Below are 21,447 nucleotides of genomic sequence, written 5' to 3'. Positions count from 1 at the left end.
CTGTGCTCTTTTGTTTTTCCTTTAACTGGTTTTGTGTGTAGTTGGTTTTTTTTTTTTTTGCCTTTTGTTAGTATTTGGTTGGTCTGGTTTCTTTGCTGTGATTTTATTTTCTTTGGTGGCATCTGTTTAGCCTTGGTAGTACTCCCATCTAGAGGTGTCCCTCTATAATACCCTGTAAAGGTTGTTTGTGGGAGGTAAACTCCCTCAACTTTTGCTTGTCTCGGAATTGTTTAATCCTTCCTTCATATTTAAATGATAATCGTGCTTGATAGAGTATTCTTGGTTCAAGGCCCTTCTGTTTCATTGCGTTAAATATATCATGCCATTCTCTTCTGGCCTGTAAGGTTTCTCCTGAGAAGTCTGATAAAAGCCTGATGGGTTTTCCTTTATAGGTGACCTTTTTCCTCTCTCTAGCTGCCTTTAAAACTCTGTCCTTGTCCTTGATCTTTGCTGTTTTCATTATTATGTGTCTTGGTGTTGTCCTCTTTGGGTCCCTTACGTTGGGAGTTCTGAGTGCTTCCGTGGTCTGAGCAACTAGTTCCTCCCCCAATTTTGGGAAGTTTTCAGCAATTATTTCTTCAAGGACACTTTTTATCCCTTTTTGTCTCTCTTCTTCTTCTGGTATCCCTATAATGCAAATATTGTTCCATTTGGATTGGCCACAGAGTTCTCTTAATATTCTTTCATTCTTGGACTTCCTTTTGTTTCTCTCTGTGTCAGCTTCTCTGCTTTTCTGTCTCTGATTTCTATTGCATTAACGGTCTCTTGCACCTCATCCAGTCTGCTCCTAAGTCCTTCCAGAGATTGTTTTATATCTGTAATCTCTCTCTAGAGTTCATCCCTTAGCTCTTGCATATTTCTCTCAGGATCTGTCAGCATGGTTATGACCTTTATTTTGAATTCTTTTTCAGGGAGGTTCGTTAGGTCTGTCTCCCCAGGTTCCTTCTCAGGGGAGGATATTTGGGTTAGTCTTGTCTGTATCAAATTCTTCTGTCTTTTCATGGCGATAGAAGTAGTTGTGGGGAGCTTGCGTGTATGTTTGCTGGGAGAATGTCCCTTGTTGCTGGTTTGTGGACTTCCTCTCCTGGGAGACCGGCGACCCCTAGCGGCTTGTGCTGGGAAACTACACGCAGACGGTGTTTCTTATTCTTGCCTGGCGGTTGTGCAGGAAGCTCTGCTCTGCTGCCGTGGGAGTGACCGGCCTCAGGCTACTGTTCTGCTATGGCGGAGCCATGTCGTAGGGGAAATGGGAGGGAGGCTGTTTATCACCATGAGCAGCCTCCGAGCTGTAGTGCCAACCAGGGGGTTGGGGTGCCCTGAGTTCCCCAGGATTCCCAGTTACTGGGCTGCTTGCTCCTGTGTACTTCCGTCCAGCTGTGAGGCTCCTGTCCCTTTAAGACTTTCAGAAAGCACTCGCTTTTCTTTGTCCCAGGGGCGCCGGCTGCGGGGACAGCTCGCAGGTTTTACTGTCTCTTTTCCCTAGCATCCAGCACCTCACACGCTGTGTGTCTACGCTCCTGGTGCGGATGGCTGGGGCTGGGTATTTAGCAGTCCTGGGCTCCCTCCCCCTCCTGCTCCGACTCCTCTCCTCCCTCCACGAGCTGAGGTGAGGGGCGCTTGTGTTCCCCCGGGCTGCGGCTTGTATCTTACCCCCTTCACGAGGCGCTGGGTTCTCGCAGGTGTGGATGTAGCCTGGCTGTTACTCAGATTAAAACAAAGCTCTACACTGGGTGAGTTAAGCCCAAGATTCTATACCTATTTCTGTGTTTAAGAGAATAATGAATGACTTTTGTAGACTTGATTAAAGATTAAATTCAGAGTATACTTAGGTCTCAAGTTCTAATCTAAATAAATATTTCAAATGTGGATCAAGTGCAACCTTCTCTAAGACTTGGAAATAAAACAAAAGATACACTTGTTTTTTTATTTTTGGCGAGCTATAATCAAAACCTAGGATCACAATCAGTAAAATCATAGAATGTGATCAGTCTTCTAAAATCACAACCCAAATTCCAGAAATCTCATCATCCTGCAGTGGATCCCTGCAGGGAATCAATAACATCAATGCAAAAAAGGAAATAAAAATGTATTAAAGTGTAGCTTCGAAAAGTACAACTGGCATCTGGAAATAGGGGTAGGTATGGTAATATACAGTCCTGATGGACTGTTTTGTCCTACTTGTCTGTCCAGTATGTATTTCCGAATGAGTATTACTTGTACTTGCAAATATGTATAAAGACTTGAGTATAGGTCGCTTGGTTTATGTTGTTTCTATATACTTATGTGGCGTTTGTATTTTAAAATTGTTTTGAGGCATTTTATAAAGTCATACCAATTTAAGACAGGTGGCATATATATAATGTTAAGGTAAATAATTAAAATTTATATTCAGCATGGGCACCCTTTGGTAAATCTGTACTTATATCTTTAATTATTTGATTCCACTTAAATACCTTCCACCTAGATATTTAGTTTATTATCTTAAATTGTCACACTTTTTCCTACAGGAAAGAATTAAGAGAATACAACAAATCAGAATGGAAAAAGAACTTCGAGCCCAGCAAATTCTAGAGGTAGAATTCTTAAATTTGATATGATTCAAGTAATATAGTCTTGTATTTTAAAGTCTGAAAAATGAAAATTTTATTAGTATGTTCTCTCACTCATACACATTAACATGTCCATCACAAATTATCTGTAAACATAATGCGTAGAATAAGGACCTCTCTGAACCTTACTAGGCAAGTTTATCTAATCCTAATAGTAAAAATCCAGGAAATAAGTAAAGGAAAAAAAAGGGGGGAAACCTCTCAATAGCCAATATAGTCATAAAGATCATATACGCTAAAACTCGTGCCCTCTACTTTTCAAAACGTCATTAAGTCTTAGAGTCAGGTACCTGCTTTTAATTTAGAAATGAAACATGGCAAAAGTAGAAGTAAATGTTCAATGTGGAAACAGTTTAACCAGGTTTGTTTTCTGAGTTCTGACAGAACTGGGCTGACAGAACTGGGCTGACAGAACAGGGCTCAAGGACATGCTGGCAACAGCAAAAGGAATAGTTAAAAGACAGCAAGGAAAAATAGTAAAAACAGAAACTCCAAAACCTAGCAACATCTGTAATCTGGTAGTTAAATAGGAAGCAATTTTCAACACCTTAGTGGCCAAAAGGCATTTCTGTTATAAAACTGTGTAGTAGAGTAACTGATGTCAAAAATAACTGCCCAAGTCCTCAAGAAAAGGCCAAATTATGTTAAGTGTACTGTGTCTAGTCTGTACTTGTATATATCTCAAAATTATCCAAAATACTTTTGTCCAAAATAAACTTTTTAATGTTGAGAATTATTATAACCCAAACCCTTAGCTGTTAGGAAACTGTTGCCATAAAAATTGGCTTATTCCCTGAGCAATGCGGTTAGCTGAGGTTTTCACAGTTACAGGTTTTTTCCTTCTAAAAATATATACACATATTCCCTTACCCATGTCAAATTAATTTTAAAACCCTCCAAATTGAAAATATTAAAATACATTGGCAATTACTACTAGATAATTATGAAGCTACTAGTTAATGACTTTAAGATTATAAAGCTCAAATTTGATAGAATAAGCTTGATATTCAGAATGTGCTTCATTAAAGGTTATGTTTCCATTATATTAGGGGAAAAAACCTTCAATTTAACCACAGTAGGTTAAATCGGGTTTAATGTTTCATTTGTTATTTAAGTAATGAATTTATCTCAAATTTTAAGTATTACATAAGAAACTTCAAATAATGTAGACACGTGCATTTTTAAATGTTACTTATTTGTCCTTTAACCTTTATCGTTAAAATCTATCCCATTTTTCTAAACTTTCTACAGTGATCATGTTTTACTTAAAAAAAATCAGAGAACAAGCAAAAAATGCCATAACATCATTTTTTTGTGATTAAGTTTTAAGGTAAAATAACACTCGAATTATTTCAGACTTTTTACAGAGTTTGAAGAAGAAAACCTGACATACGCTTACAATTTAAGAATTTTTTTGTATATCTTAATTGTAATCTATACATTAGAAATGAAATTAGTATGTTAAATGTAACTCAGTGAGGGGAAATCTGTAATTGTCTACATACATGTTACATATTGTTTTGTACCTTGTGAGGCATGGAGCTCCATTTTCAAGTCTGAGGTTATATTCAGGTTGTAGTGGTGCTGTTGCATGACTTTGAGACCTATTTTATATGCACAGGCTAAGAGGATAAAGAAGGAAGAAGCTGCAAAAGCTAAATTATTGGAGGCTGAGAAACGAAAACAGGTAAATTTAGAGGACAGTGAGAGTTTTTACTTTTTTAAATTTATTTTGTTATACTTAATCCACCATGACATGAAGAACATTATGTTTACTAGGCTTCCCCCTTCACCAAGTCCCCCTGACAAAACCCATTACAGTCACTGTCCATCAGCATAGTAAGATGTTGTAGAATCACTACTTGTCTTCTCTGCGTTGCACAGCCCTCCCCGTGCCCCCACGCCACCTTATACATGCTAATCGTAAGGCCCCTTTATTTTTCCCCTGCCCTTATCCCTCCGTTTTCATCCATCCTTCCCAGTCTCTTTCCCTTTGGTAACTGTGAGTCCATTCTTGGGTTCTGTGATTGTGCTGCTGTTTTGTTCCTTCAGTTTTTCTTTGTTCTTATACTCCACATATGAGTGAAGTCATTTGGTACTTGTCTTTCTCCGCCTGGCTTATTTCACTGAGTGTAATACCCTCTAGATCAATCCATGTTGTTGCAAATGGTAGGATTTGTTTTGTTCTTATGGCTGAATAATACTCCACTGTGTATATGTACCACCTCGTCATTATGCATCCATCTATTGATGGACACTTAGGTTGCTTCCATTTCTTGGCTATTGTAAATAGTGCTGCGATTAACATAGGGGTGCATCTGTCTTTTCAAACTGGGATGCTTCATTCTTAGGGTAAATTCCCAGAAGTGGAATTCCTGGGTTAAATGGTATGTCTGTTTTGAGCTCTATGAAGAACATCCATACTGCATTCCACAATGGTTGAATTAATTTACATTCCCACCAGCAGTGTAGGAGGGTTCCCCTTTCTCCACAACCTCGCCAACATTTGTTGTTTGTCTTTTGGATGGTGGCGATCCTTACTGGTGTGAGGTGACGTCTCATTGTGCTTTTAATTTGCATTTCTCTGATTACAAGCGAAGTGGAGCATCTTTTCATGTGTCTGTTGGCCATCTGAATTTCTTCTTTGATGAACCGTCTGTTCAGCTCCTCTACACATTTTTTAATTGGATTATTCGCTTTTTTTTGTTGATGTGCATGAGCTCTTTATATATTTTAGATGTCAACCTGTTATTGGATCTGTCATGTATGAATATTTTCCCATACTGTATGATACCTTCCTATTATAATGATGTTGTCCTTTGCTGTACAGAAGCTTTTCAGCTTGATATAGTCCCACTTGTTCATTTTTGCTTATGTTTCCCTTGCCCAGGGAGATATGTTCATGAAGAAGTTGCTCGTGTTTATGTCCAAGAAAGTTTTGCCTATCTTTTCTTTAAAGAATTTTATGGTTTCATGACTTACAATCAGATCTTTGATCCATTCTGAGTTTTCTCTTTTTTATGGGGTTAGACAAGAATCTGGTTCCATTCTCTTACATGTAGTTGTCCAGTTTTTGAATACTGTGGCTTTGTAGTAGAGCTTGAAGTTGGTGAGCGAGATCCCCCCCACTTTATTCTACCTTCTGAGGATTGCTTTGGCTATTCGGGGTCTTTGATCTTTCTGTATGAATATTTGAACTATTTGTTCCAGTTCGTTGAGGAAAGTTGTTGGTAATTTGATAGGGATTGCATCAAATCTGCATATTGGTGTGGGCAGGATGGCCATTTTGACGATATTAATTCTTCCTAGCCAAGAGCATGGGATGAGTTTCCATTTGCTAGTGTCCTCTTTAAGCTCTCTTAAGAGTGTCTTATAGTTTTCAGGTTCTAAGTCTTTCACTTCCTTGGTTAGGTTTATTCCTAGGTATTTTATTCTTTTTGTTGCTGTTGTGAATGGAATTGTTTTCCTGATTTCTCTTTCTATTAGTTCATTGTTAGTGTATAGGAAAGGCACAGATTTCTGTCTGTTAATTTTGTATCCTGCAAGTTTGCTGTATTGCAATATCAGATCTAGTAGTTTTGGAGTGGGTCTTTAGGGTTTTATTTGTACAGTATCATGTCATCTGCCAATAGTGACAGTTTAACCTCTTCTTTACCAGTTTGGATTCCTTGTGTTTCTTTGTTTTGTGTAATTCCCGTTACTAGGACCTCCAGTGTTATGTTGAATAGCATTTGGGAGAATGGGCATCCTTGTCTTGTTCCCGATCTCAGAGGAAAAGCTTTCAGCTTCTCAGTATTATGTATGATGTTGGCTGTGGGCTCGTCATATATTGCCTTTATTATGTTGCCTTTATTATATTACTTGCCCTCTATATCCATTTTACTGAGAGTTTTTATCATGAATGGATGTTGAATTTTGTCGAATGCTTTTTCAGGATCTATGGAGATGCTCATGTGGTGTTTGTCCTTTTTTTTCATGTGGTGGATGATGTTGGTTGATTTTCGAATGTTGTACCATCCGTGCATCCCTGGGATGAATCTTACTTGGTCATGGTGTATGATCCTTGTGATGTATTTTTGAATTCGGTTTGCTAGTATTTTGTCGAGTATTTTTGCATCTACGTTCATAAGAAATACTGGTCTGTAATATTCTTTTTGGGTGGGGTCTTTGCCTGGTTTTGATATTAGCGTGATGTTGGCTTCATAGAATGAGTTTGGGAGTATTTCCTTTTCTTCTATTTTTTGGAAAACTTTAAGGAGAATGGGTATTATGTCTTCTCTGTATGTCTGATAAAATTCAGAAGTAAATCCATCTGGCCCAGGGGTTTTGTTCCTGGGAAGGTTTTTGATGACCGCTTCAATTTCTTTGCTGGTAATTGGTTTGTTTAATTTTAGTGTTTCTTCCTTAGTCTGTCTTGGAAGGTTGTCTTTTTCTAAGAAGTCCATCTTTTCTAGGATTTCCAGCTTGTTAGCATGTAGGTTTTCACAGTATTCTCTAATAATTCTTTGTATTTCTATGGGGTCCATGGTGATTTTTCCTTTCTCGTTTCCGATGCTGTGGGTGTGTGTTGATTCTCTTTTTCTCTTAATAAGTGTGGCTAGAGGCTTCTCTATTTGGTTTATTGTCTGAAAGAACCAGGTCTTGGTTTCACTGATTTTTTTTTTGTATTTTATTCCTCTGAATTTTATTTATTTCTTCTCTGATCTTTATTATGTCCCTCCTTCTGTTGACGTTAGGCCTCATTTGTTCTTCTTTTTCCAATTTCGATAATTGTGACATCTGACTGTTTACTTGGGATTGTTCTTCCTTCTTTAAATATGCCTGGATTGCTATATACTTTCCTCTTAAGACTGCTTTCGCTGCATCCCACAGAAGTTGGGACATTGTTTTGTTTTAATTTGTTTCCATATATTGCTTGATCTCTATTTTAATCTGGTTGTTGATCCTTTGATTATTTAGGAGCACTTTGTTAAGCCTCCATGTGCTTGTGGGCCTTTTTGCTTTCTTTGTATGATTTATTTCTAGTTTTGTTCCTTTGTGGTCTGAAACGGTTGGTAGAATTTCAATCTTTTTGAATTTACTGAGTCTTCTTGTGGCCTCGTAATGTGGTCTATTCTGGAGAATGTTCCATGTGCACTTGAGAAGACTGTGTATCCCGTTGCTTTTGGATGTAGAGTTCTCTAGGTGTCTTTTAGGTCCATCTGTTGTAGTGTGTTGTTCAGTGCCTCTGTGTCTTACTTATTTTCTGCCTGGTGGATCTGTCGTTTGGAGTGAATGGTGTGTTGAAGTCTCCCAAAATGAATGCATTGCATTCTATTTCCTCCTTTTAGTTTTGTTTGTATTTGTTTCACATATACTGGTGCTCCTGCGTTGGGTGCATAGAGATTTACAATGGTTATATCCTCTTGTTGCAGTGACCCCTTTATCATTATGTAATGTCCTTCTTTATCTCTTGTGACTTTCTTTGTTTTTAAGTCTATTTTGTCTGCTACTAGTACTGCCACACCTGCTTTTTTATCCCTGTTGTTTGCATGGAATACCATTTTCCATCCCTTGACTTGTTGTCTCTGCATGTCTTTGGGTTTGAGGTGAGTCTCTTGTAAGCAGCATATAGATGGGTCTTGCTTTTTTATCCATTCTATTACTCTGTGTCGTTTGATTGGTGCATTCAGTCCATTTACATGTACCGTGATTATTGAAAGATATGTACTTATTGCCATTGCAGGCTTTAGATTTGTGTTTACCAAAGGTTCAAGGTTAGCTTCTTTAGTATCTTACTGCCTAACTTCACTTGCTTATTGAGCTATTGTAGACACAGTGTGGTGATTCTTAAATTCTCTCCTTTCTTATTCCTTCTCCTCCATTCTTTATATGTTGGGTGATTTATTCCCTGCTCTTTTGTGTTTTCTTTAACTGGTTTGTGTGTAGTTGATTTTATTTTTTGCCTTTAGTTAGTATTTGGTTGGTCTGGTTTCTTTGCTGTGATTTTATTTTCTCTGGCGACATCTGTTTAGCCTTGGTAGTGCTCCGATCTAGAGCTGTGCCTCTATAATACCCTGTAAAGGTGGTTTGTGGGAGGTAAATTCCCTCAGCTTTTGCTTGTCTGGGAATTGTTTACTCCCTCCTTCATATTTAAATGATAATCGTGCTGGATAGAGTTTTCTTGGTTCAAGGCCCTTCTGTTTCATTGCATTAAATATATCATGCCATTCTCTTCTTGCCTGTAAGGTTTCTGCTGAGAAGTTTGATTATAGCCTAATGGGTTTTCCCTTTTGGTGACCTTTTTCCTTTCTCTAGCTGCCTTTAAAACTATGTCCTTGGCCTTGATCTTTGCCATTTTAATTATTATGTGTCTTGGTGTTTTCCTCTTTGGAGTTCTGTGTGCCTGTGTGGTCTGTGCAACTATTTCCTACCATTTTGTGGAAGTTTTCAGCAATTATTTCTTCAAGGACACTTTCTGTCCCTTTTTGTCTCTCTTCTTCTTCTGGTACCCCTATAATACGAATATTGTTCCATTGGAATTGGCCACACAGTTCTCTTAATATTCTTTCATTCCTGGACATCCTTTTACCTCTCTGTGCGCAGCTTGTCTGCGTTCTTGTTCTCTGATTTCTATTACATTAACGGCCTCTTGCACCTCATCCAGTCTGCTCTTAAGTTCTTCCAGAGATTGTTTTATTTCTGTAATCTCCCTCCAGACTTCATCCCTTAGCTCTTGCATATTTCTCTGAAGATCCGTCAGCATGGTTATGACCTTTATTTTGAATTCTTTTTCAGGGAGATTCATTAGGTCTATCTCCCCAGGTTCCTTCTCAGGGGAGAATGTCTAGGTTAGTCTGGTCTGTATCAAGTTCTTCTGTCTTTTCATGGCAATCGAGGTAGCTGTGGGGAGCTGGTGTGCATGTCAGGTGGGAGAACGTCCCTTCTTGCTGGTTTGTGGCCTTCCTCTCATGGAGAACGGCGACCCCTAGCGGCTCGTGCTGGGCAGCTGCGTGCAGACAGGGTTTCTTATTCTTGCCCATTGGTTGTGCAGGAAGCTCTGCTCTGGTGCTGTGGGCTTGGCCATCCTCAGGCTACTGTTCTGCTATGGCAGAGCCATGTCGGAGGCGAAATGGGAGGGAGGCTGTTTATCACTGTGAGGGGGCTCCGAGCTGCGCTGCCACTAAGGGGGTTGGGGCGCCTGGAGTTCTGCGGGATTCCCAGTTACTGGGCTGATTGTGCCGGGGCGCTTCCGTCCAGCTGTGAGGCTCCTGTCCCTTTAAGACTTCCAAAAAGCACTTCCTTTTCTTTGTCCAAGGGACGCGGGCAGTGGGGACAGCTCGCAGGTTTTACTGTCCTGTTTCTCTAGCATCCAGATCCCCACACGCTGTGTGTCTGCAGTCCTGGTGCAGATGGCTGGGGCTGCGTATTTAGCAGTCCTGTTCTCCTTCTCTCTCCCCAGTCCAACTCCTCTCCTCCCACTGCGAGCTGAGGTGAGGGACACTTGTGTCCCACCGGGCTGTGGACTCTGTCTTACCCTCTTTCTTTTAGGGATAGTTCTATTTGTTCTATTTTCAAAAATATATATGGTTTTTGGAGGAGGTTTCCGCCGCTCTACTCCCGCCGCCATCTTGGCTCCTTCCCCTATAATGTTTTATAAGTATATTTATCTCTGCTATTGCTAATGAATGTACTACCAAATATATATAAGTACGTCTTTATAAATCACTCAGACTAAAACAAAGCTCTCTACACTGGGTGAGTTAAGCCCAAGGTTCTATACCTATTTCTGTGCTTAAGAGATTAATGAATGACTTTTGTTGACTTGATTAAAGATTAAATTCAGAGTATACTTTGGTCTCAAGTTCTACTCTAAATAAATATTTCAAATGTGGATCAAGTGCAACCTTCTCTAAGACTTGGAAATAAAACAAAAGATACACTTGTATGTTTATTTTTAGCGGGCTATAATATTCAAAACCTAGGATCACAATCAGCAAAATCATAGAATGTGATCAGTCTTCTAAAATCACAACAGAAATTCCAGAAATCTCATTATCCTGCAGTGAATTCCTACAGGGGATCAATAACATCAGTGCAAAAAAAGAAATAAAAATATTAAAGTATAGCTTCAAAAGGTACAACTAGCATTGGAAATAGGGTTGGGTATTTTAATATACAGTAGTATAAAATGTGTTGGCTCTGAAAATCCTAGGATAGCAGCAATTTACAAGTAGGGTATTTTAGGTGTATTTTTTTAAAACTATCCTCATCAGTGCCAATTTAGGACTTTCAAAGGGATTTATGAATTTAAAATTGTTAACGATGTGCTTATAGCGTATGCAATGATTTTTTAAAATGAAAATGTAATGTTATCAAAATGTAGATTTCTGAATTCAAACAATAACTACTACATTACATTTAGATAACGTGAGCACCACTTATAAGTTATTAGAAATTACTTCTGTATTTAGCTTACTGTAGTTTTTGAAAGTGGTGTCATTTATCATGTTATGGCAGTTGTTAACATTTCGTACAATCGTGATGTACTGTGCACTTTTTTAAGCGTTTTTAATTTAATTGTGACAGTGAGAAAAAGAGCAAGTGCCTCCCCTATTTTATGCAAGAGTTGCTCTATTTGTTAAAAGTTCATGCAATGAGTGACAGTAACTCAGGACCAGCCTTCGGTGTCCTGATTTCCTGATAGACTGTTTTATCCTACTTGTCTGTCCAATATTTACTTCCAAATGAGTATTACTTGTACTTGCAAATATTTATAGAGACTTGAGTTTAATCAGCTTGGTTTATGTTGTTTCTATATACTTATTTAGCATTTGTATTTTAAAATTATTTTGAGACATTTTATAAAGTCATACCAATTTAAGATAGGTGGCATATATGTAATGTTAAAGTAAATAATTAAAATTTATATCCAGCATGGGCATCCTTTGGTAAATCTGTACTTATATCTTTAATTATTTGATTCCACTTAAATACCTTCCACCTAGACATTTAGTTTATTATCTTAAATTGTCATAATTTTTCCCACAGGAAAGAATTAAGAGAATACAACAAATCAGAATGGAAAAAGAACTTCGAGCCCAGCAAATTCTAGAGGTAGAATTCTTAAATTTGATATGATTCAAGTAATATAGTCATGTATTTTAAAGTCTGAAAAATGAAAATTTTATTAGTATGTTCTCTCACTCATACACATTAACATGTCCATCACAAATTATCTGTAAACATAATGCGTAGAATAAGGACCTCCCTGAACCTTACTAGGCAAGTTTATCTAATCCTAATAGTAAAAATCCAGGAAATAAGGAAAAAAAAAGGAGAAACCTCTCAATAGCCAATATAGTCATAAAGATCATACGCTAAAACTCGTGCCCTCTACTTTTCAAAATGTCATTAAGTCTTTCAGTCAGATACCTGCTTTTAATTTAGAAATGAAACATGGCAAAAGTAGAAGTAAATGTTCAAAGTGGAAACAGTTTAACCAGGTTTGTTTTCTGAGTTCTGACAGAACTGGGCTGACAGAATAGGGCTCAAGGACATGCTGGCAACAGCAAAAGGAATAGTTAAAAGACAGCAAGGGAAAATAGTAAAAACAGAAACTCCAAAACCTAGCAACATCTGTAATCTGGTAGTTAAATAGGAAGCAATTTTCAACACCTTAGTGGCCAAAAGGCATTTCTGTTATAAAACTGTGTAGTAGAGTAACTGATGTCAAGAATAACTGCCCAAGTCCTCAAGAAAAGGCCAAATTATGTTAAGTGTACTGTGTCTAGTCTGTACTTGTTTATGTCTCAAAATTATCCAAAATACTTTTGTCCAAAATAAACTTTTTAATGTTGAGAATTATTATAACCCAAACCCTTAGCTGTTAGGAAACTGTTGCCATAAAAATTGGCTTATTCCTTGAGCAATGCGGTTAGCTGAGGTTTTCACAGTTACAGGTTTTTTCCTTCTAAAAATATATACACATATTCCCTTACCCATGTCAAATTAATTTTAAAACCCTCCAAATTGAAAATATTAAAATACATTGGCAATTACTACTAGATAATTATGAAGCTACTAGTTAATGACTTTAAGATTATAAAGCTCAAATTTGATAGAATAAGCTTGATATTCAGAATGTGCTTCATTAAAGGTTATGTTTCCATTATATTAGGGGAAAAAACCTTCAATTTAACCACAGTAGGTTAAATCGGGTTTAATGTTTCATTTGTTATTTAAGTAATGAATTTATCTCAAATTTTAAGTATTACATAAGAAACTTCAAATAATGTAGACACGTGCATTTTTAAATGTTACTTATTTGTCCTTTAACCTTTATCGTTAAAATCTATCCCATTTTTCTAAACTTTCTACAGTGATCATGTTTTACTTAAAAAAAATCAGAGAACAAGCAAAAAATGCCATAACATCATTTTTTTGTGATTAAGTTTTAAGGTAAAATAACACTCGAATTATTTCAGACTTTTTACAGAGTTTGAAGAAGAAAACCTGACATACGCTTACAATTTAAGAATTTTTTTGTATATCTTAATTGTAATCTATACATTAGAAATGAAATTAGTATGTTAAATGTAACTCAGTGAGGGGAAATCTGTAACTGTCTACATACATGTTACATATTGTTTTGTACCTTGTGAGGCATGGAGCTCCATTTTCAAGTCTGAGGTCATATTCAGGTTGTGGTGGTGCTGTTGCATGACTTTGAGACCTATTTTATATGCACAGGCTAAAAGGATAAAGAAGGAAGAAGCTGCAAAAGCTAAATTTTTGGAGGCTGAGAAACGAAAACAGGTAAATTTAGAGGACAGTCAGAGTTTTTAGTTTTTTAAATTTATTTTGTTATCCTAAATCCACAGCGACATGAAGAGCATTATGTTTACTAGGCTCCCCACTTCAACAAAGTCCCCCCCACAAGCCCCATTACAGTCACTGTCCATCTGCGTAGTAAGATGCTGTAGAATCACTACTTGTCTTCTCTGCGTTGCACAGCCCTCACTGTGCCCCAACCACGCATTATACATGCTAATCGTAATGCCCCTTTATTTTTCCCCTGCCCTTATCCCTCCCTTCCCACCCATCCTCCCCAGTTCCTTTCCCTTTGGTAACTGTGAGTCCATTCTTGGGTTCTGTGATTGTGCTGCTATTTTGTTCCTTCAGTTTTTCTTTGTTCTTATACTCCACATATGAGTGAAGTCATTTGGTACTTGTCTTTTTTCCGCCTGGCTTATTTCACTGAGCATAATATCCTCTTGCTTCATCCATGTTGTTCCAAATGGTCGGATATGTTTTCTTCTTTTGGCTGCATAATATTTCACTGTGTATATGTACCACCTCTTCTTTACCCTTTCATCTACTGATGGACACTTAGGTTGCTTCTGTTTCTTGGCTATTGTAAATAGTGCTGCGATAAACATAGGGGTGCATCTGTCTTTTTCAAACTAGGCTGCTGCATTCTTAGGATAAATTCCTAGAAGTGGAATTCCTGGGTCAAATGGTATGTGTATTTTGAGCTTCCTGAGGATCCTCTTTACTGCTTTCCACAATGGTTGAACTAATTTACATTCCCCCCAGCAGTGTAGTAGGGTTCCCCTTTCTCCACAACCTCGCCAACATTTGTTGTTTGTCTTTCGGTTGGTGACGATCCCTACTGGTGTGAGGTGATATCTTATTGTGTTTTAATTTGCATTTCTCTGATGACAAGTGATGTGGGGCATCTTTTCATGTGTCTGTTTTTCCATCTGAATTTCTTCTTTGGAGAACTGTCTGTTCAGCTCCTCTGCTCATTTTTTAATTGGATTATTCACTTTTTGTTTGTTGAGGGGTGTGAACTCTATATATATATTTGATGTTACCAGATCTCTCATTTATGAATATATTCTCCCATACTGCAGGGTACCTTTTTGTTCTAATAAAGGTGTCCTTTACTGTACAGAAGCTTTTCAGCTTAATATAGCCCCACTTGATCATTTTTGCTTTTGTTTCCTTTTCCCGGGGAGATATGTTCATGAAGAAGTTGCTCGTGTTTATGTTCAAGAAAGTTTTGCCTGTTTTCTTTTAAGAGTTTTATGGTTTCATGACTTACATTTAGATCTTTGATGCATTCTGCGTTTACTTTTTTGTATGGGGTTAGACAATAATCTGGTTTCTTTCTCTTGCATATAGTTTTCAATTTTTGAATACTGTGGTTCTGTAGTAGAGCTTGAAGTTGGGGAGTCGAGATCCCTCCCACTTTATACTTCCTTCTCAGGATTGCTTTGGCTATTTGGGGTCTTTGGTGTTTCCATATGAATTTTTGAACTATTCGTTGCAGTTCATTGAAGAATATTGTTGGTAATATGGTAGGGCTTGCAACAAGTCTGCTTATTGGTGTGGACAGGATGGCCATTTTGACGGTATTAATTCTTCCTAGCCAGGAGCATGAGATGAGTTTCCATTTTCTAGTATCCTCTTTAATTTCTCTTAAGAGAGTCTTACAGTTTTCAGGGTATAAGTCTTTCACTTCCTTGGTTAGGTTTATTCCTAGGTATTTTATTCTTTTTGAAGCAATTGTGAATGGAATTGTTTTCCTGGTTTCTCTTTGTGTTAGTTCATTGTTAGTGTATAGGAAAGCACAAGATTTCTGTGTGTTAATTTTGTATCCTGCAACTTTGCTGTATTCCGATACCAGTTCTAGTAGTTTTGGAATGGAGTTTTTAGGGTTTTGTATGTACAATATCATGTCATCTGCCAATAGTGACAGTTTAACCTCTTCTTTACCAGTTTGGATTTCTTGTATTTCTTTGTTTTGTGTAATTGCCATTACTAGGACCTCCAGTATTATGTTGAGTAACAGTGGGGAGAGTTGGCATCCCTGTCTTGTTCCCGATGTCAGAGGAATAGCTTTCAGCTTCTCGCTGTGAAGTCTGATGTTGGCTGTGGGTTTATCATATATGGCCTTTATTATGTTGAGGTACTTGCCCTCTATACCCATTTTGCTGAGAGTTTTTATCATGAATGGATGTTGAATTTTGTCTAATGCTTTTTCAGCATCTATGGAGATAGTCATGTGGTGTTCGTCCTTTTTGTTTATGTGGTGGATGATGTTGGTTGATTTTCGAATGTTGTACCATCCTTGCATCCCTGGGATGAATCCCACTTGGTCGTGGTGTACGATTCTTTTGATGTATTTTTGAATTTGGTTTGCTAATGTTTTTTTGAGTATTTTTGCATCTATGTTCATCAGGGATACTCGTCTGTAATTTTCTTTTTTGGTGGAGTCTTTGCCTGGTTTTGGTATTAGGGTGATGTTGGCTTCATAGAATGAGTTTGGGAGTATTCCCTCCTCCTCTATTTTTTGGAAAACTTTAAGGACAATGGGTATTATGTCTTCTCTGTATGTGTGATAAAATTCTAAGGAAAATCCATCTCGCCCTGGGGTTTTGTTCCTGGGTAGTTCTTTGATTACTGCTTCAATTTCTTTGCTGGTAATTGGTTTGTTTAGATTTTGAGTTCCTTCCTTGATCAGTCTTGGACGGTTGTATTTTTCTAAGAAGTCCATTTCTTCTAGGTTTTCCAGCTTGTTAGCATATAGGTTTTCATAATATTCTCTAATAATTCTTTGTATTTCTGTGGGGTCTGTCGTGATTTTTCCTTTCTCATTTCTGATTCTGTTGATGTGTGTTGATTGTCTTTTTCTCTTAATAAGTCTGGCTAGAGGCTTATCTATTTTGTTTATTTTCTCAAAGAACCAGCTCTTGGTTTCTTTGATTTTTTTTTTCTACTTTACTCTTCTGAATTTTATTTATTTATTCTCTGATCTTTATTATGTCCCTCCTTCTGCTGACCTTAGGCCTCATTTGTTCTTCTTTTTCCAATTTCGATAATTGAGATTAGACAGTTCATTTGGGATTGTTCTTCCTTCTTTAAATATGCCTGGATTTTTATATACTTTCCTCTTAAGACTGCTTTTGCTGCATCCCACAGAAGTTGGGGCTTTGTGCTGTTGTTGTCATTTGTTTACATATATTGCTTGATCTCTATATTAATATAGTCGTTGATCCATTGATTATTTAGGAGCATGTTGTTAAGCCTCCATGTGTTTGTGGGCCTTTTTGCTTTCTTTGTACAATTTGTTCTAGTTTTATTCCTTTGTGGTCTGAAATGTTGGTTGGTAGAATTTCAGTCTTTTTGAATTTACTGAAGCTCTTCTTGTGGCCTAGTATGTGGTCTATTCTGGAGAATGTTCCATGTGCACTTTAGAAGACTGTGTATCCTGTTGCTTTTGGATGTGGAGTTCTCTAGATGTCTTTTAGGTCCATCTGTTCTCGTGTGTTGTTCAGTGTCTCCATGTCCTTACTTATTTTCTGTCTGGTGGATCTGTCCTTTGGAGTGAGTGGTGTGTTGAAGTCTCCCAAAATGAATGCATTGCATTCTATTTCCTCCTTTTAGTTTTGTTGGTATTTTTTTCGCATATATTGGTGCTCCTGTATTGGGTGCATAGATATTTACAATGGTTATATCCTCTTGTTGCAGTGACCCCTTTATCATTATGTAATGTCCTTCTTTATCTCTTGTGACTTTCTTTGTTTTTAAGTCTATTTTGTCTGCTACTAGTACTGCCACACCTGCTTTTTTATCCCTGTTGTTTGCATGGAACATCATTTTCCATCCCTTGACTTTTTGTCTCTGCATGTCTTTGGGTTTGAGGTGGGTCTCTTGTAAGCAAATAGATGGGTCTTGTTTTTTTATCCATTCTATTACTCTGTGTCATTTGATTGGTGCATTCAGTCCATTTACATGTACGGTGACTATTGAAAGACATGTACTTACCGCCATTGCAGGCTTTAGATTTGTGGTTACCAAAGGTTCAAGGTTAGCTTCTTTAGTATCTTACTGCCTAACTTCACTTGCTTATTGAGCAATTGTAGACACTGTATGGTGATTCTTTAATTCTCTCCTTTCTTATTCCTCCTCCTCCATTCTTTATATGTTGGGTGTTTTATTCTCTGCTCTTTTGTGTTTCCTTTAAATGGTTTTTTGTGTAGATGATTTTATTTTTTGCCTTTTGTTAGTATTTGGTTGGTCTGGTTTCTTTGCTGTGATTCTGTTTTCTCTCTTGACATCTGTTTAGCCTTGGTAGTGCTCCCATCTAGAGCTGTACCTCTACAATACAGTGTAAAGGTGGTTTGCGGGAGGTAAATTCCCTCAACTTTTGCGTGTCTGGGAATTGTTTACTCCCTCCTTCATATTGAAATGATAATCATGCTGGATAGAGTATTCTTGGTTCAAGGCCCTTCTGTTTCATTGCATTAAATATATCATGCCATTCTCTTCTGGCCTGCAAGGTTTCTGCTGAGACGTCTGATGATAGCCTGATGGGTTTTCCCTTTTGGTGACCTTTTTCCTCTCTCTGGCTGCCTTTAAAACTCTGTCCTTGTCCTTGATCTTTGCCACTTTAATTATTATGTGTCTTGGTGTTGTCCTCTTTGGAGTTTTGTGTGTTTCTGTGGTCTGAGCAAGTATTTCCTCTCCCACTTTTGGGAAGTTTTCAGCAATTATTACTTCAAGGACACTTTCCCTTTTTGTCTCTCTTCTTCTTCTGGTATCCCTATAATGCGAATATTGTTTCATTTGGAATGGCCACATAGTTCTCTTAATATTCTTTCATTCCTGGACATCCTTTTATCTCTCTCTGTGTCAGCTTGTCTGCGTTCCTGTTCTCTGATTTCTGTTCCATTTACGGCCTCTTGCACCTCATCCAATTTGCTCTTAAGTCCTTCCAGAGATTGTTTTATTTCTGTAATCTCCCTCCGAACTTCATCCCTTAGCTCTTGCATATTTCTCTGAAGATCCGTCAGCATGGTTATGACCTTTATTTTGAATTCTTTTTCAGGGAGATTCGTTAGGTCTATCTCCCCAGGTTCCTTCTCAGGGGAGGATGTCTGGGTTAGTCTGGTCTGTACCAAATTCTTCTGTCTTTTCATGGCAATAGATGTAGTTGTGTGGAGGTGGTGTGTATGTTGGCTGGGAGAACGTCCCTTCTTGCTGGTTTGTGACCTTCCTTTCCTGGGAGAACAGCGACCCCTAGCGGCTCATGCTGCGCAGCTATGCGCAGACGGGGTTTCTTATTCTTGCCCGGTGGTTGTGCAGGAAGCTCTGCTCTGGTGACATGTGCGTGGTAGGCCTCAGGGTACTGTTCTGCTATGGCGGAGCCACGTCGTAGGGGAAATAGGAGGAAGGCTGTTTATCACCGTTAGGGGCCTCCGAGCTGCACAGCCACCGAGGGGGTTGGGATGCCCTGAGTTCCCCTGGATTCCCAGTTACTGGGATGATTGCACCATGGCGCTTCTGTCCAGCTGTGGGGTCCCTGTCCCTTTAAGACTTTCAAAAAGCACTCACTTTTCTTTGTCACAGGGACTCCGGCTGCGTGGACAGCTTGCAGGTTTTACTGTCCTCTTTGTCTAGCATCCAGCTCCCCACACGCTGTGTGTCTGCGCTCCTGGTCTGGATGGCTGGGGCTGGGTATTTAGCAGTCCTGGGCTCCCTCTCCCTCCCCGCTCTGACTCCTCCCGCCTGGAGTTGGGGTGAGGGGCGCTCGTGTTCCGCCGGGCCACGGCTTGTATCTTACCCGCTTCGCGAGGCGCTGGGTTCTCACAGGTGTAGATGTATCCTGGCTGTTGTCCTGTATCTTCCGGCCCTTCTTTTAGGGATAGTTGGATTTGTTGTATTTTCAAAAATGTATAGGGTTTTTGGAGGAGATTTCCCCGCTCTATTCACGCTGCCATCTTGGCTCCTTCCACTGTAATGATTTATAAATAATGCTTATCTCTGTTACTGCTAATGAAAGCACTACCAAAAATATATATGTACATCCCTGTAAATCACTCAGACTAAAACAAAGCTCTACACTGGGTGAGTTAAGCCCAAGATTCTATACCTATTTCTGTGCTTAAGAGATTAATGAATGACTTTTGTTGACTTGATTAAAGATTAAATTCAGTGTATACTTTGGTCTCAATTTCTAATCTAAATAAATATTTCAAATGTGGATCAAGTGCAACCTTCTCTAAGACTTGGAAATAAAACAAAAGATACACTTGTATGTTTATTTTTGGTGAGCTATAATATTCAAAACCTAGGATCACAATCAGCAAAATTACAGAATATGATCAGTCTTCTAAAATCACAACAGAAATTCCAGAAATCTAATTATCCTGCAGTGGATCCCTGCAGGGAATCAATAACATCAATGCAAAAAAAGAAAAATATTAAAGTATAGCTTCAAAAGGTACAACTAGCATCTGGACGTAGGTGTGGTTATGGTAATATACAGTAGTATAAAATGTGTTGGCTCTGAAAATCGTAGGACAGCTGCAATTTACAAGTAGGGCAATTTAGATGTATTTTTTTTAAACTGTATGTCCTCATCAGTGCCAATTTAGGACTTTTAAAGGGATTTACGTATGTAAAATTGTTAAGGATGTGTTTATAGCATATGCAGTGATTTTTTAAAATGAAAATGTAATGTTATCAAAATGTAGATTGCTGAATTCAAACAATAACTAGTACATAACATTTAGATAATGTGAGCACCACTTATAAGTTATTAGAAATTATTTCTGTATTTGGCTTACTGTAGTTATTGAAAGTAATGTCATTTATCATGTTACGGCAATTGTTAATAGTTTGTACAATTGTGATGTACTGTGCACTTTTTTCAGCGTTTTTAATTGTGACTGTGAGAAAAAGAGCAAGTGCCTCACCTGTTTTATGCAAGAGTAGTTGTATTTTTTCATGTTCACGCAATGAGTGACAGTAACTCAGTACTAGCCTTAGGTGTCCTGATTTCCTGATAGAGTGTTTTATCCTACTTGTCTGTGCAATATTTATTTCCGAATGAGTATTACTTGTACTTGCAAATATTTATAAAGACTTGAGTTTAATCAGCTTGGTTTATGTTGTTTGTATACACTTATTTAGCATTTGTATTTTAAAATTGTTTTGAGACATTTTATAAAGTCATACCAATTTAAGATAGGTGGCATATATATAATGTTAAAGTAAATAATTAAAATTTATATCGAGCATGGGCACCCTTTGGTAAATCTACTTATATCTTTAATTATTTGATTACACTTAAATACCTTCCACCTAGATATTTAGTTTATTATCTTAAATTGTCATACTTTTTCCTACAGGAAAGAATTAAGAGAATACAGCAAATCAGAATGGAAAAAGAACTTCGAGCTCAGCAAATTCTAGAGGTAGAATTCTTAAATTTGATATGATTAAAATAATATAGTCATGTATTTTAAAGTCTGAAAAATGAAAATTTTATTAGTATGTTCTCTCACTCATACACATTAACATGTCCATCACAAATTATCTGTAAACATAATGCGTAGAATAAGGACCTCCCTGAACCTTACTAGGCAAGTTTATCTAATCCTTATAGTAAAAATGCAGGAAATAAGTAAAGGAAAAAAAAGAAAGGGGAAACCTCTCAGTAGCCAATATAGTCATAAAGATCATACGCTAAAACTCATGTTCTTTACTTTTCAAAACGTCATTAAGTCTTATAGTCAGATACCTGCTTTTAATTTAGAAATGAAACATGGCAAAAGTAGAAGTAAATGTTCAATGTGGAAACAGTTTAACCAGGTTTGTTTTCTGAGTTCTGACAGAACTGGGCTGACAGAACTGGGCTGACAGAATAGGGCTCAAGCACATACTGGCAACAGCAAAAGGAATAGCTAAAAGACAGCAAGGGAAAATAGGATAAAGAGAAACTCCAAAGCCTCGCAACAGTCCGTAATCTTGTAGTTAAATAGGAAGCAATTTTCAACACCTTAAT

At 37.8% G+C, this 21,447-nt stretch overlaps 1 protein-coding gene across 1 annotated transcript in view; it reads left to right on the top strand.

The window, feature by feature from the left end:
* LOC130681371 (bromodomain adjacent to zinc finger domain protein 2B-like) overlaps positions 1-21,447 on the top strand; it is a 108,927-nt gene that overhangs the window by 50,193 nt on the left and 37,287 nt on the right. The window contains exons 11-15 of the mRNA XM_057494349.1: positions 2,508-2,573; positions 4,231-4,296; positions 11,640-11,705; positions 13,341-13,406; positions 20,792-20,857. Coding sequence (XP_057350332.1) covers positions 2,508-2,573; positions 4,231-4,296; positions 11,640-11,705; positions 13,341-13,406; positions 20,792-20,857 — 330 coding nt within the window. The remainder of the gene's footprint in view (positions 1-2,507; positions 2,574-4,230; positions 4,297-11,639; positions 11,706-13,340; positions 13,407-20,791; positions 20,858-21,447) is intronic.

The sequence above is a fragment of the Manis pentadactyla genome, chromosome 16 (genome assembly GCF_030020395.1).
Source record: "Manis pentadactyla isolate mManPen7 chromosome 16, mManPen7.hap1, whole genome shotgun sequence".
NCBI lineage: Eukaryota > Metazoa > Chordata > Mammalia > Pholidota > Manidae > Manis > Manis pentadactyla.
Note: the sequence above shows the minus strand (reverse complement) of the source record. Positions and strands in the feature narration are given on the sequence as shown.